General features: G+C 38.4%; 1 protein-coding gene across 2 annotated transcripts in view; it reads right to left on the minus strand.

The window, feature by feature from the left end:
• Window positions 1–262: 262 nt before the first annotated feature.
• Window positions 263–13,854, minus strand: part of pdgfc (platelet derived growth factor c) — a 50,725-nt gene continuing 37,133 nt past the window's right edge. Inside the window, exons 3-6 of one of the 2 annotated variants that reach the window (XM_044364145.1) lie at window positions 12,390–12,570; window positions 3,259–3,466; window positions 2,878–3,095; window positions 263–1,439 (exon numbers count right to left, since the gene is read on the minus strand). In XM_044364145.1, coding sequence (XP_044220080.1) covers window positions 1,326–1,439; window positions 2,878–3,095; window positions 3,259–3,466; window positions 12,390–12,570 — 721 coding nt within the window. In that variant the 3' untranslated portion in view covers window positions 263–1,325. Of the gene's footprint in view, window positions 1,440–2,877; window positions 3,099–3,258; window positions 3,467–12,389; window positions 12,571–13,854 lie in introns of both variants that reach the window. The other variant, XM_044364144.1, reaches the window with a different exon arrangement.

Genomic DNA, 13,854 nt, shown 5'->3' on the forward strand with positions numbered 1-13,854 from the left:
TCATAGAAAACCTCTCAATCTAATTCCTTTTAATAAAGGTCAGATTTTCTCCCACTTAAATGTACTGATATCATTATGGAAACTACACATCTTTGCCAAATATTACCATCATTTCTGCCAGTGATGTCGCTAGACACACCCAGCATTAGTTTTATGTTTGGTACTGTTATTTTTTAGTGTTGAAGATATCTTCTTTGACTTCTCTGTTGAGTTCACTGTCCACTAGTCCTAAGTACTGCACCTCCAATAAGAAATGGAAGAATTTATTTTTGAAGTTCAGTACAATGAAATACAAACAGTTGTTGTGAAAAAAGAGATAAATAACTTTGGCATACAGAAAATGAAAAACATCCATGACACACTGAAAATGTAAAATTACTAACAATAAAAACTGAGGCTAATATTACTGTACAGTGACACATGAAGCAAACAACATTTTGGACCTAAATTTCCCTTTCAATAAACAAATAAATATTTAATATGAACAATCTCAAATGTAGCAAGAACTGCTTGACGCTAGGCATTCCTGAAAGCAAGCAGATTTGACGCAAGCATTGCTGAGATGGGTCTAATGCAGAGCTGTGATGAAAAACACCCAACAGGTTCTACATGTGCAACTTTCAACTTCTGCTTGAGACTCTTTGGTAGAAAAGGCACGATAGTACAGAAAAGAAATGTAAATGAAATATTTACACATGATACAGTCTCATAAGCGAGGTGTTTCAGCGATGCTGTGGCTGTGTTTCACCACAGATTAAATTTGTGGTAAAACAAGAGGGGAGCAAAGAAAAACTGCTCATGAAAAAGCACCTTTCTTTGCCTTGATGGTAATAACAGAAGAGCAGAGGGAGCAAGGCGGCTGGAGCCAGCTCACTTATAGACATAAAAAAAAAGTACTTGAACAAAGAAGCTCCCATTTTCCATGACACTATCAACCCACGCTGGCTGAACTTTAAAAAAAACCTCAAGAAGAAGAGACAAAAATGCCTCAATGCCAAAAACAGTTCTTATCTCTGAGGGGCTGAAGAAAATTGTCTTCAGAGCACATAGGTAATAGTCCAGATCTGCTCCAGTGAATTTTTGTTTCCCTACAATGCACTCAGAGCACAGTATTGGTATTCCACAGCAGTCAGATCCATTCAGTCAGATTTATTAGATTCCAGTCTGTTCTACTTCATCCAATTAGCGAAAGGACAACAGGATAAAAAGAGAATCTTGTTAGCTCCCAGTGGAAGTGGATGAGATACAAAACATTGCAACAGTGGCGGAGGTTCATCTCTAACGTCCTGTGCGATTCCAGTGGCAGCTATTACACATGTCTGAGGTCAGTCCCAGTCATCTTTACACACACAGGCACACTCTTCATGGTGCTCCAAGGGAACATCAGTCATGGACTTCTGCAGGCCTCTGCCGCCGCTTCGGTGTTTCAACAGTAGAACCTGCCAAAAAAAAGAGGACACTTGAGTAACAACTGGAGATTAAACACTGTTTAACACTCTTGCCAGACAAGATATGCTAAATGGGTAACCAGAAATTAACGATTTAACAATATATTTCTGTAATTATGCTGTTTTTTTGTTTTTTTTTAACAATATTTCAGTCTTTTCCACTGAAAGCCTCTGCACCCAGAGCACAAAAATGATTAATATACCATACATCTATCGAGGTTTGAAAATATCTATGACTTAATATCTGGCTTTCAAAACACAATTTTCAAGCCCATTGCATTTCATTTCAAGCCAAAGATGAAAAGTAACCAAAAATATACACATGAGAATGGAGCAAATAGCATCACTTCAAATTCATTTGGCAGACACTTTTGTTAAAAGGAACTTACAATAAGGGCACTTAAACTCCATGGTAACAAGAGATGATCATCATCAAAACTTGGAAGTGCATCCTTCACAAACTATTAAAAGTGTGTTGTCAAAAAAGACAAATGTGAATGTTGCTGCTTGTACAGCCCTGCTGCTACAGTTAAGTAGTTGGGGTAAAATGTTAAGGTTGACCTGTTAATGGCACTGCAGAACTGGTTATGGTCTCGCCAATTTCAAAAGGGTTTCTTCAGTGGAGAGAATGAATGCGCTCAGAAAATGTCAACCTGTTACTTTATAATGTATCTTGTGTGCAGCAGGAAATTTTTAAGTGCACTAGACTAAATGCTACGATACAGATGAACAAAATCAATTGCATTAAGGACCAAGAACATCCTTAGAAAATATTATGTTATTTCATGAATAGTTAAATCTAGTGTACAAAGTTGCAAGATGAAATATTATACCATACAGAGGCATCAATTAACATAATAATTTCTGGTCTTCACTGCTAATGGGGCACACACAAAAAATATGAAATTGAAAATAGATTAAGCACCCTTTGAATGTAGTAAGCTGCTACTTTGGTAGTATCTTGGTAACTGTTATTGCCATAATGTTTTGCTTTGCATTTCCTTAGATCTGTTTGTAATCAAACGCTATAAGGTAGATTCTGCTAACTGGTTTCTGGTTGGGTTTGTGTAGGTATCACTTTTCTTAACTTTGTCAGAGAGAAGAGAGAGGAGGCTGATGGTCATGCCACAGGAACTACCTTCATTATTTAAAATAAATTGCTTTTAATACTACTGAAAATGTAAAATGCATTACTTCATTTTCAAAATTCTGTGTCAATATAAGCTATTTTTATATATATAGCCCCAAATCACAAATTTGTTTCAAAGCTTTATGTAATTTAGAACTGTTTTCTTGAAAAATACATGAATTATATTTATTGGTAAAGTAACAGATTAGGCAACATGTTTTCTCTAAAATAAGTATGTTTTTGCAGCCAAATAATTCAAATAGTGAATATCACTATTTTCATGCCTGAATTCATATTTACCTCATGGTATTTCTTGGTGACCCTGGCAGGAACACACTGGCAGTCGTAGCAGCGATGAGAGCAACAGGCACAGTTTCCACCACAGCGCTTCACCAGGAGGCAGCTGGGCCAGAAAATGGCGTCCGTCCTCTTTAGCTCCTCACGCAGGGATACAGAGAAGTTGCGTGGAGTGCAGCTGTACAGTCGAACTTCCTCCCTCAACTGATTGAGATCGGCCCCTCCTCAAAGACACAGAGAAAATCAGAATAACTTCACGTCAATACAATTTGCATATTTCACTTTTTACAGCAAATAAGTAAAAGTATGTTTGAGTTTATATTCAATTCTACATTCTTGAACGTTTAATTTAAAATGATAACACACAAGTTTAAAGTGTCCTACCTCTGACTTTCTTATTATGGATGAAGGATTTCCCCAGGACATGCCATGAGGGTTTGTACAACTCCTCCATATCCAGCTGCCATCGCTCCGGCTCCAGGTACTTCATGACCTCCTCCACAGTGCTCAGCCCCGCCACAGCCTCTGACAACTCATCAATTCCCTGTAGGGATGGAGGAAGCACTGCAGGACTTTCGGGTTCTGATACACTCTGCAGGAAAACCAACAAATGAAATGGTGAGAGACGGAACAGAAAGGGCCTTTATGTAGATACAATATCAAATTATTTACCTATATTATGTATTAAAATGAGTCCTGCTTAGGCTCTGCTTTTGATGTGGCTGTACACTATAGCACATAGAAATGCATGTGCAACGTTCCAATTAGAGCAGATCTATTTAACCCTTCCTGTAAGAAGCAGGATCAGCTCTTTAGTGGCGATACACCAGTGGCAGGCAGAGGGTCTAAGGCTTTCCTGTATTTGAGATTCCCTGTTGTCCCTCATTGATCTGCTTTCTGCAGGGCTAAAGATGATGAATCAGCGTTGCTACGGGGAACTAAAAATGTCTTTGTTTTTCTCTACCAGAGCTGTATAATGTGCTCTTGTGCCATCTGAACCCTCCATCGGATACACACTACTCTCCCAACATTATGAGGTCTGCAATAGCATCCTTGTTCCTTAGAAACTATATTTTTATGTTTCTTTTGCCAAATATGTTTAGAATAGAAATGTAATTGCTGCCTGGATTACGGAGACCAGGGTTCGCATCCTGAGTCCTGTGTGTGGTTAGGGTTTAGGCAACAAAAACACTTTTATTAAGGTTAGGGGAAGATTAGTGTTAATAAAATAAACTGTTGACATTTTAGATATTTAACTAAGACTATGATCTTTCCCCAACTTTAACCAAGTTGCTGTGGGTGTCTTAAAATAGCCATGAAAAAACTTTATCATGCTTTTGTTACGAGAGGAGAATATTTTACTGGAAAAGAAATGTAATACAGTGAACATCAGTGAACATTTTACACAAATGTTCGTGGCTTGCTAGATATATACTCGTTATATGTGAATTCACAATGTTTCATCATTATATTAATAGAAAACCTAACATGAGCATTACAGAAGTACAGAAATATTGCACTTGGAGACAATAATAAATTGACCATACAGACTTTTATAGACATTTAGGTTACACCCTTAAAACTCCCTTCAACTGCCTGAGGAAGTTTACAGGTCAGCCACTTTCTGTGACATTTTGGAACTTGCAAGCTTGCCCTAGGTTATAAATACTAAAACAAGAAAATTATACAGAAGGAACAACTTTGTCAGCACTGACAAGATGTGTTTTATGTCGACAATGTGAAAAACTATTAAGGTATAATAAGACTCTACAGTGGTACATTTTATGTCATGGTGAAAAATTGAGTTTAAATTGAGTTCAGGCTCATTAAATGCTACAGTGGTTTGGACTAGAGTTGATTTAAACCGAAACTATGACTGCCTTGACCGGCTGGTAGCCAATCAAAGCTCTATTTGTGAGATCTGGTGATGTGTGGAAGTACTGTGACTAGAGCTCTTTATCACAGAGAGATATTTTGTTGAAAGGCATTCCCACACTGGACACTACATTGGATAACCACTTTATCATCTATATCTGACAGCAGATGAAGAAAACCTACTCCTCCACAGACTAAATGAATATTTCAATTAAATATACCACCTGGCAGGTCTGTTTTCAACTACACTGTGGGAATGCTGGGTGTGTCCCTGCTTTCGCAATCAGTACCTCCCTGCAAATCAAGCTCTGGGTGGGAAAAATTGCAAGATTGTCATGCATGCTGAACTCCTGCAAGGTACATAAGGCATTTAATACATTTGAAATGATTCCATGCGCTTGAGTTGAGGGGCAAATATAAATAAATTACATCATTTTTTAGGTTGTCAAATGTGATCACATCTCTGTCACCCCATCTGCCTCACTTTGCATAACAACATTTGTCTATTTAGCTCCCTTTAGGTGGCAGCATTATTTGTTTCAAACTCCCAGCCCTCCAGGCTACAGCATGCAGTCACAGAGAAGATTGATACCTGGGGTGTTGGTCTTCCCACGAGAGAAGAGGCTAATCTGTTAAACCTTTCAGTCCTGTGACGCTGCGTTTGTCCAACATGTCAGCTCGCTGGTCTCTCTAATCTTATGTGACTGACAGGTAGAAGGCAACATTGTGACACTTAAAAAAAAAATGCAGCTTGTGGAGCATTGAAAACATCGGCTGTTGGCAGCTGGGTCTTAAAGCCTTTGGAGAGGCAGAAATGTTTGAAAAAAAAAACAGATTCCAGGAATCTGTATCTTCCCTTTGATGACTTCTAGGGGGGGAATTAGAAAGGAATCCAGTGAGAAATGGGGGTTAGAAGAGGAAAAGTTTCCCTTTCGTCAGAGGCCAAGGCACCGCATTGCAAGGATTTGTGGTTTGATTCCTGTTATGGATACTTATGCTAAAAATGAAAGTATTCATGCTACTGGGAAAACCATTTGGACAAAAGGTTTCAGACAAGTGGCTTATTTATTTCACAAGAATACAAATATCAAACCAAGATACTGGAGGGATTTACGTGCTTTCCAGGGTTAATATGGAGTTCATTAACATGAAGACGTTGTGGAATTACTCCAGAGTGTGCATTTCAGCTGGATCCCAGCGGGGGCAGCACAGAGATTTAAGACAGATATACTGTAGTTACTTTTGTGATAGGCAATTAATTAGTAAAACAGATCAGCAATTGTTTTGGCATTTTCACACTGAATGAATAGTTGTAAAACAGGGAACACCCTTTAGATTTATTGACAGCATAAGTCCATATAACATACGCTGTCAAAACCCAACACCCTTTGGCATTCTCACTGAATGAGTAGACTTTAAAAGAAGATGCCAGTGGTTTGACATGGCTGCACCACAGGCTGCAAAAATACAGCTGATGCACAGCTGTGTTCATGCCATAGATTTGACTCATTGTAATGAGACTGCCTTGATAACCACTGTGCATATCTTTGGTTTATTTGGCACCTACTGAGATAAATAGACACAAATGTGAAAAGACTATTTATGGAGAATGGACAGATCATATAGCACACAAGCACAAGTAAGAGTGAACTGGACAGTCCTTTCTCTGAACAGAGCTGCATTTCCAGACAACAGAGGAAAGCTGTGATTCTTATTAGTCGAGCCTTGGCAGTGGCTAGCAGTGCGGACTGGAAGCCATTAACAGCTTGTGAATGTCGACGGTGCAACACTCCCCCAATTAGCAGTGCTCTGCAAGCTCGGCTTCAGATAGACTAGCCAAGCAATCCTTAAGAGACACATCAAGATGATGTGAATAAACTATAAGTAGCAGATGAGGGCTCCCATTTCAGAAATTCAGGAACAAAGCACTTAAATGGACCACTATAACCTCTGACTGAATTCAGAGCAATGTGTCAATGTGTTTGACACACAAAGACTTGATGTATGAACACGCATGCAGTTAGTTGATAAAAATGTTGAAAAGTATAATAGAAAAAGGCTGTTTGATCACCATAACCAACTCTTCCTTTGTTTCCATTTTTGTGTTAATAAGATGTTTAAAAAAAGAAGTTTAAGGAACATATTAATAGAAGGGACTGAAACAGAGTGAGTGGGATGACATTTAGCAAAGTCTTGGGCTTGGACCACTGAGCCACCAGGTCAGCCTAGACATTTTATTTATGTCTGACAGTGACTGCATGGAAACAAAGAATGTACTAAGCTGCTTGTTTCCATTTACCAAAAGCACAAAGTGCATAGATTTCGCAAATGTCTTCTGCATAAATAAAGGTAACAGTGGGATATAGCACTGTTGCAATGGAAGGATAAAGAGCAACATTATGCAGTTACAAATTTGGTAAATGCACAGTGTAAATTCAGAGATTATAGTTCTTTTTTCCAGACAGTTATTTTTGCATGATGATAATTTTGAACTGTCTGTGCCTAAATTAGCCTTTAATCTTTTCTTGCATAGTGCCCTTGCACACACTAATTTCAAATGAACTAAAATTGCAACTATTATTCTTTATAAAACTAAGTATTTAACCTTAAGGACAACCTGAACCTTGTGAGACATTAAATTTAAGGTATTAAACTCAAACCCAGACTGGCATTTATTATGTTCCTCAGCTCCTTGGTGAAAGGACTTTCCTGTTGGTTGCAATTTGTGTCAGTCTTTTATGTAGAAAATAGCTGATCCAGCAGACCAAGGCAGACATAATGGAGTGTTCTGTCCTCAAACTAGTCTTCTGAAATATGTGCAGTTGTGGATATTACAATAAGAAGATAATATATGCAGACTGCGCCATAGAATAATTGACAGGATCTGGTGAATGGTAAAAGGTCGGACCTTTTCCTTTTTCTAGGTTACGTGACGTATCAAAGTGCAATAACTTGTGAGTCACCTCCTATCACTACCAAACTCCCTGAACCCCCTGCCCCTTTAGAAATAACCTAATTTTCAAGCTATGATTACCTCATTTCCAGCACTCTTTGTTCTTACACAGCACAACCACACATACGTATTTCTGGTAACTAAAATGACAGGTTCAGCTAACTATGTTGAGATGACAATTCTGAAATAGCATCTTGGGAGACATCTGGAAAACAATATCTTCTCTTTCACATGAAGTTGCAAACCACTTCCTTGCACAAGAGAGCTTTGAGTAAGCAACAAGGTCTGTTGTGCGTGAAAAAAGTGTTTTTACTCTCTCACTATACACCACACACTGCAATTGAGGTTGGTGTAAAAACAGACCTTAATTTCATCATGCCAACGGTAAAACTCCTGCATGGCTTTGCCAGTCATTACCATCTGCTTTAACAAAGATTTTAGTCTTAACTTCTCTATCTAAATTTCTCTAGTCACATTGTAGATTTTATGTATTTAGCTTGTGCTGTTATCCAGAGAAACATAATGAGCGGTTTTTATCTTGAGAGTGTAAAACTTTTTTCAATCCATTACAGCAAACAAAGTGGGTAGAGTGATCTTAATGCCAGCGTAGCAGTGCAGTTTAATTCTGGATTGGGACCTCCACAGAGACAATGATGTATGTTTTGTTTGCTCTTTTAACCCACAACGCCTACCACCCAACACCCCTCACGCTCCATTCAACAGACTCCTTCTCTTCTGTGTTTTAACAACCTCTTCGCCCCGGCCCGTTCGCTTTCCCAAAATCAGTTCCTGTGAATTACAGACCGGGTCTTATTTTTTTCCCCCTTCCATTCCATAGAAGTGGTGGGGAGGAATTATTGCTTGTTTAAATATAAAGTAAAGTGCTGGCCCCTGCGTGGCATGAGGTTCCAGTAGCTGCTTGACCACAGAGGAAACAGAGTGCTGCTGTTCTAGCGTGCTCCTCCTCTGTCGGAGGAAGGTTCAAAGTAAAACCAAACTGAACCTGCAGAGGCCAAAACTTCCTTTTCCCCCTCATGGTTTCCGCACCTTCTAGAGTTGGAAAATGAAAGACAAACTTGGCCTCTTGTTCCGTCATACAGTTGGTGGCAGATATTTCACCTCACAGTAGAATAGTTTCATTCTGCTATAAGTATTTGAATTTAAAAAAATAAAAAAATGAATATGTATGTATATATATATATATGATTTTATTTGACTTTATATTCATCTGATAACACTAACCCTCATATGATTATTTAAGTAATAATCCAATACATTCTCATATAGATATGGATATAAAACCTCATCTCTGAAGTATTGATAATTGTCAAGTGCCAGAAGCAGGCACTGAATTTCTGTCCAGATTCGTAGTTTAGTTTACTAATGCTTGATCAAATAGTTCCTAATTTAAATTAACAATTTTCTGATTTTAGACTATTTTGGTTTAGTGTATATAAGTTCTTTGACAGCTACTTGTGTGTAGACAACATTTAACTTGTGCTTCCTTTGTTAAATGAAGAAATTCCTTTTGTAGAAAAACAAGTTTAAATTTCACAAAATAAACTATTGATCAAGTATTATTTTCATATTATTTGGCACCTGGAAGTTGCTCAATGTCCTCTGATATATATTCTTTAATAATAATAATGCTAATACTAACAATAACTTTATTTGTATAGCACCTTCCCTACAAACAAGAAATGCAGCTCAAAGTGCTTTATGGCAAAAGAAATTCCATGCACTAAAGAACTTGAAGAAAAAGTTTTTTGCTTTATTTTAAAACTATCGAGCGAGCTGGCTTCCCTGATATCTATCAGTAGTCTGCTCCATAGTTTTGGGGTGTAATTGACAAAGGCTGCTTATATTCTTTATATATATTTTCATACTATTTACCTAATATTGTCATTCTGTTTCTCCATAGTCTAATTTTTTCATTGTCATTTCTGTCTATGCTGTATACACAACATTCATTGCATGTCTGTCCATCCCAGAAGAGGGATCCCTGGTCTGTTGTTCTTCTTGAGATGTCTTCTTTATTTTTCGGGAGGAGTTTTTCCTTATCTGAATTTAGCATTTAAGGATAGAGGGTGTTGTATGTTTTACAGATTATGAAGCCCTTTGAGGCCGATTTGTCTGCAAGCTGCTATTTGCACTAGAAGTTGTAATTCAACAACATTCATTATCTCTACCACAGGAAGCTTGTACATGCAATGATAAACTGTTTACTTTCAACATATATTTTCGAAAAATACAGCCTTGATACCCAGCATGACACTGAATCCTGTGTCAGTTAGTAGTTGCTATGAACAATGTTGTTTTGGGTTTTAAGGGTGAGGAAAGAATGCAATAACAATGTGTATGAGGGATAAAAGAACAGGAAAGCTTTTCAAGCAGAAAGAGAGAGGATATAAAGCGCCATCAGTGACCTCAGTTGCCTATTTGTGCTTGTCAGATTGCACAGTGCTGCAGGCCATTAGGGATTAATGAGGAGTAGAGCTGTTTACTTAAAGCAAGTGAACAGAACTAAAACATGACAGGTTAAAACATGGCAGTTGTCTCTTCAGTTTATCTCCGGGCTTTTGTCAGCGAAGGGATCAGGGACAAAGGGATTCTGTGTATGTGTGTGTGTGGTCTTAAGACCAGGACAGAAAAAAAGAAAGTGAAAGAGAATGAGGGATTGGAAGAGGATCAAGGTAAAGATGACTAAAGTCTGAAGTCTTTTTTAAAAAATATTTTTTCAGATATTTGAATTTTACAGTAGTTATTCAAGCATGTGTTTGAGGCAGAACTGCAGAAGCAAAAAAAAAAAAAATCTCACTGCTTCAATTCAAATTTAATGGGTGGATCCAAAGAACTGTAGTTATTCTGGTAAGATAATTTTTGACTAGCCAAGCTGGTTCCTAACCTCTGAATCACTGCCCACATCTCTGATTCATTCAACAATTTAAATTGGTCTGGTGTTGAGCTCATTGATGGCTGTTTCCCTGGCTCGGAGAAACAATTGGCCAATCTGAGCTTTGTAGGCAGGAATAAGAATGGTGATGCAATCCTCCTTCAGCTAGATAGTTAACTAGTTATAACCATGAAACATTGGGGCAGAAAAATAGCAACAGTGGTGACTAGTACTGATGGCACTGATGTAGCTGTACTTGTTGTGAGTTTACTTACAGAAATAACATTTTATATATATATATATATATATATATGTATATATATATATATATATATATATATATATATATATATATATATATATATATATATATATACTGGGGATCCATAACACTGGAGGGCAGATACAACCGAGGTATTTTGTTTTTTTATATTGTTTTTTTGGCTCCACCCATTGATATGAAGCTCATATCTTAGCAAAGTGTATACATAATCACACTTGACACAAACTTTCATGGTACATCTGTTGCATGGGCCTCTCCCTGATGCTCTGTAAGAATTTAAGGTTATGCTGTACAAAACTCTGGATACATTTTTCTACCTGCATATCTCCCAAAGGTCTGAAAGGTGAATGGAAAATGTTATTACAGTCTTGGTTGCGGGCAAAAGAACAAGAAAAATAATAGGAAACAGAAGAAAGAAAAAGTGGTTATGTTCTTTTGCCAGATATATATTGTAGGACTAAATATAGAGTAAAATAACATGGATATCTTTGTAAAATGGAATACTGTAAAAAGCACATAAAAGCGGATATTACTTTTGGGCTAATGTATGTGAGGATAAAACATGAAAAGAAAATGAGACAGACAGACAGCAGCGTGACAATTTTCCACACAAAAAGCACTTCTATCTCTTAATTCCTACTTTCATTTCAGGGGCTTGAATGAATCCCCCTGAGGGTCAGACCTCTTTGTGAATGGCAAGCCACTTATTTTCTCCATCTCAGTCTCAAGCAACACCATCAGTGACACTGAGACACCTTGACTGGATTTCTAGATACAGTACAGGTTTAAAGGATATGGTTTTATATAGATCAATAAAATAGGACATAACAGTTATTAGTTATTATGATTATAAATGTGGCAACAATACTAGACACAGAAAATGAGAAAATGACTGAGTTTGAAACCACTTGAAGTCAATTTTGTCCACTAAAAGACAATCTGTAATCTGTAACTCCAAGAAGTAGCACAAGACAGAGTGTTGTTTTGAATTGTTGTGCTGTTTTGGAACTACTCCAGGGTCTGTTGCAGAAAATTCCAGTTTCAATCCTTTCAGGAAATGTATGTACTACACCCTTAGGAGGGAAACTTTGTACTCACCTCTGTCAGTGCAGAGATTGTGGACATTTTGTTTTCCCTGTGTAAAAGTGAATAAGACGTTCTGGCGTCTGTGCATCCTCATAAGGAAAATAAATGATGGTACAAGTGCCAGATGTTCCAAAGTGCTTCAACATAATTTCTCATCAAAATGCTCAAAACCTGCAGTACACTAAAGCAGAAATGTATAACCAATTAAGACAATTAAGCCAATTAAGAGAGCATGCTATGCAACAAGGAAATTATTTTAATTGTGTTTGGATGGAGAAAGTTTGCATACTGCCATGTCAACTCCCTGAGGTTGGTGCATTTACAAATGGAGATAGAAGCTGAAACATCATATGACAGCTAAACTCTCAACAATATAAACTCACAATGCACGTTTTTCAGCTCCTGACCATTGATACTGTACTTACCACAGGCAGAAGGGAGTAGTGGATGCAGAATCCTGGCTCAGAGGGGAAGTACTCATCAGAGATGAAGCGGATCCTGATCTGACTACCTTTGGAAATGTGAGTAGTTGGTACTGACTGGGATCCACACCAGCGACCCAGGATGGTCTTTTCAGTCGGATCCTCTATCTCCACAAAATCATACCTAGTAGGGTGAGACAGAGAAACAGCAGGACGTTAACACGAAATATGACTTTTCTCAGTTATACTACAACTATGAGCCAGTACTTGCTGGGTTTTGGCATTCTTGTGGTACAGTTCGACCTCTACACATGCATGTTAGTAGATTTTAATTGCATTTTTGCTTGTTAAAAGTTTGTCAGCACCTTTAATACTTGCCATGGTGCTGTTTCCTTGGCATTACCTTGCCCTTCTGGAGAGATTGTTAATATAAATGGAACTGCCCAGGGAAATAAAGGCTTAACCAAATTAAACAAGAAAAAAAAATCTTGAACAGCAGGTTACAGTTACAGTTTCTCAGCGGTGAGAGATGAGATTATTTATTGCCTGAATTAAATGAATAAAAATGAACTGGAGATTGCTAGTGTGTTCAGGACAAATCTCAGGTTGGCTGACAGTGCAGCATAAGCGGCTGTTCTTACTGTTTAGCAGTTATGAATGCTGATGTAGCTTTTTGACAGGCACTGATGCTATTTGTAGTCATTGAAATATAGTTTTTCATTAAACCTTGAACTAGTTACACTGTATGTTGACTCTGGGAGAGCTCCAGGCCTCTTTAACTGGACTACAAAACAAATTCTCAGCTGTTTGAAAAACTCACTTTGTAAACAATTACATTTACATGACAGTTGTTTTGTGCCAGATAGACTGCTGAGTTTAGACATAGATATGATATGAAGCTGTGCTTTCAGATATCAGATATCAGCTGGCCACCTCTGTGTTGCTTGTGCTTTAGGTGTTTTGTTGGTATGCGTCCAGCTCACGCTGAAGCTGCTGCTGTTACTTTTTCCGGCAGGGAAGCAGCAGCAACAAGAGGTGCTGTCTCTCTCTCTGTCAGAGACAGAGGGAGAGCAGCAACACATCAGTGACAACAGGGAATCAGGCACATGGCACGGGAACCCGCAGTAGCAGCAGCTTCAGCACAAGCTGGACGCAGACTGACAAAACACCGACAACACGAACAACACAGAGGCGGCCAGAGGGGTGGAGAGGAGGAGGAGGAGGAGGAGGAGGAGGAGGAGGCACCTGCACTGTGACTCGCTTTCTCCCCCTCTGCCTCTGTTATCTCTCCCTCTCTCTCTTCACTCTCCTCATCCCTCTTCTGATAGGACATATATATATATATACGTTGGCTGGTTGGGGCCCAACCTTCAACCAGGCTAGGGTGGGAGGCATGTGGCCAAGCTCCCTCTGCCACATCAATCTGTTGGAGCTCATAGCGGTTGAGAAGGTGCTGCACCATTTTGCC

The sequence above is a fragment of the Thunnus albacares genome, chromosome 10, assembly GCF_914725855.1.
Source record: "Thunnus albacares chromosome 10, fThuAlb1.1, whole genome shotgun sequence".
Lineage (NCBI taxonomy): Eukaryota > Metazoa > Chordata > Actinopteri > Scombriformes > Scombridae > Thunnus > Thunnus albacares.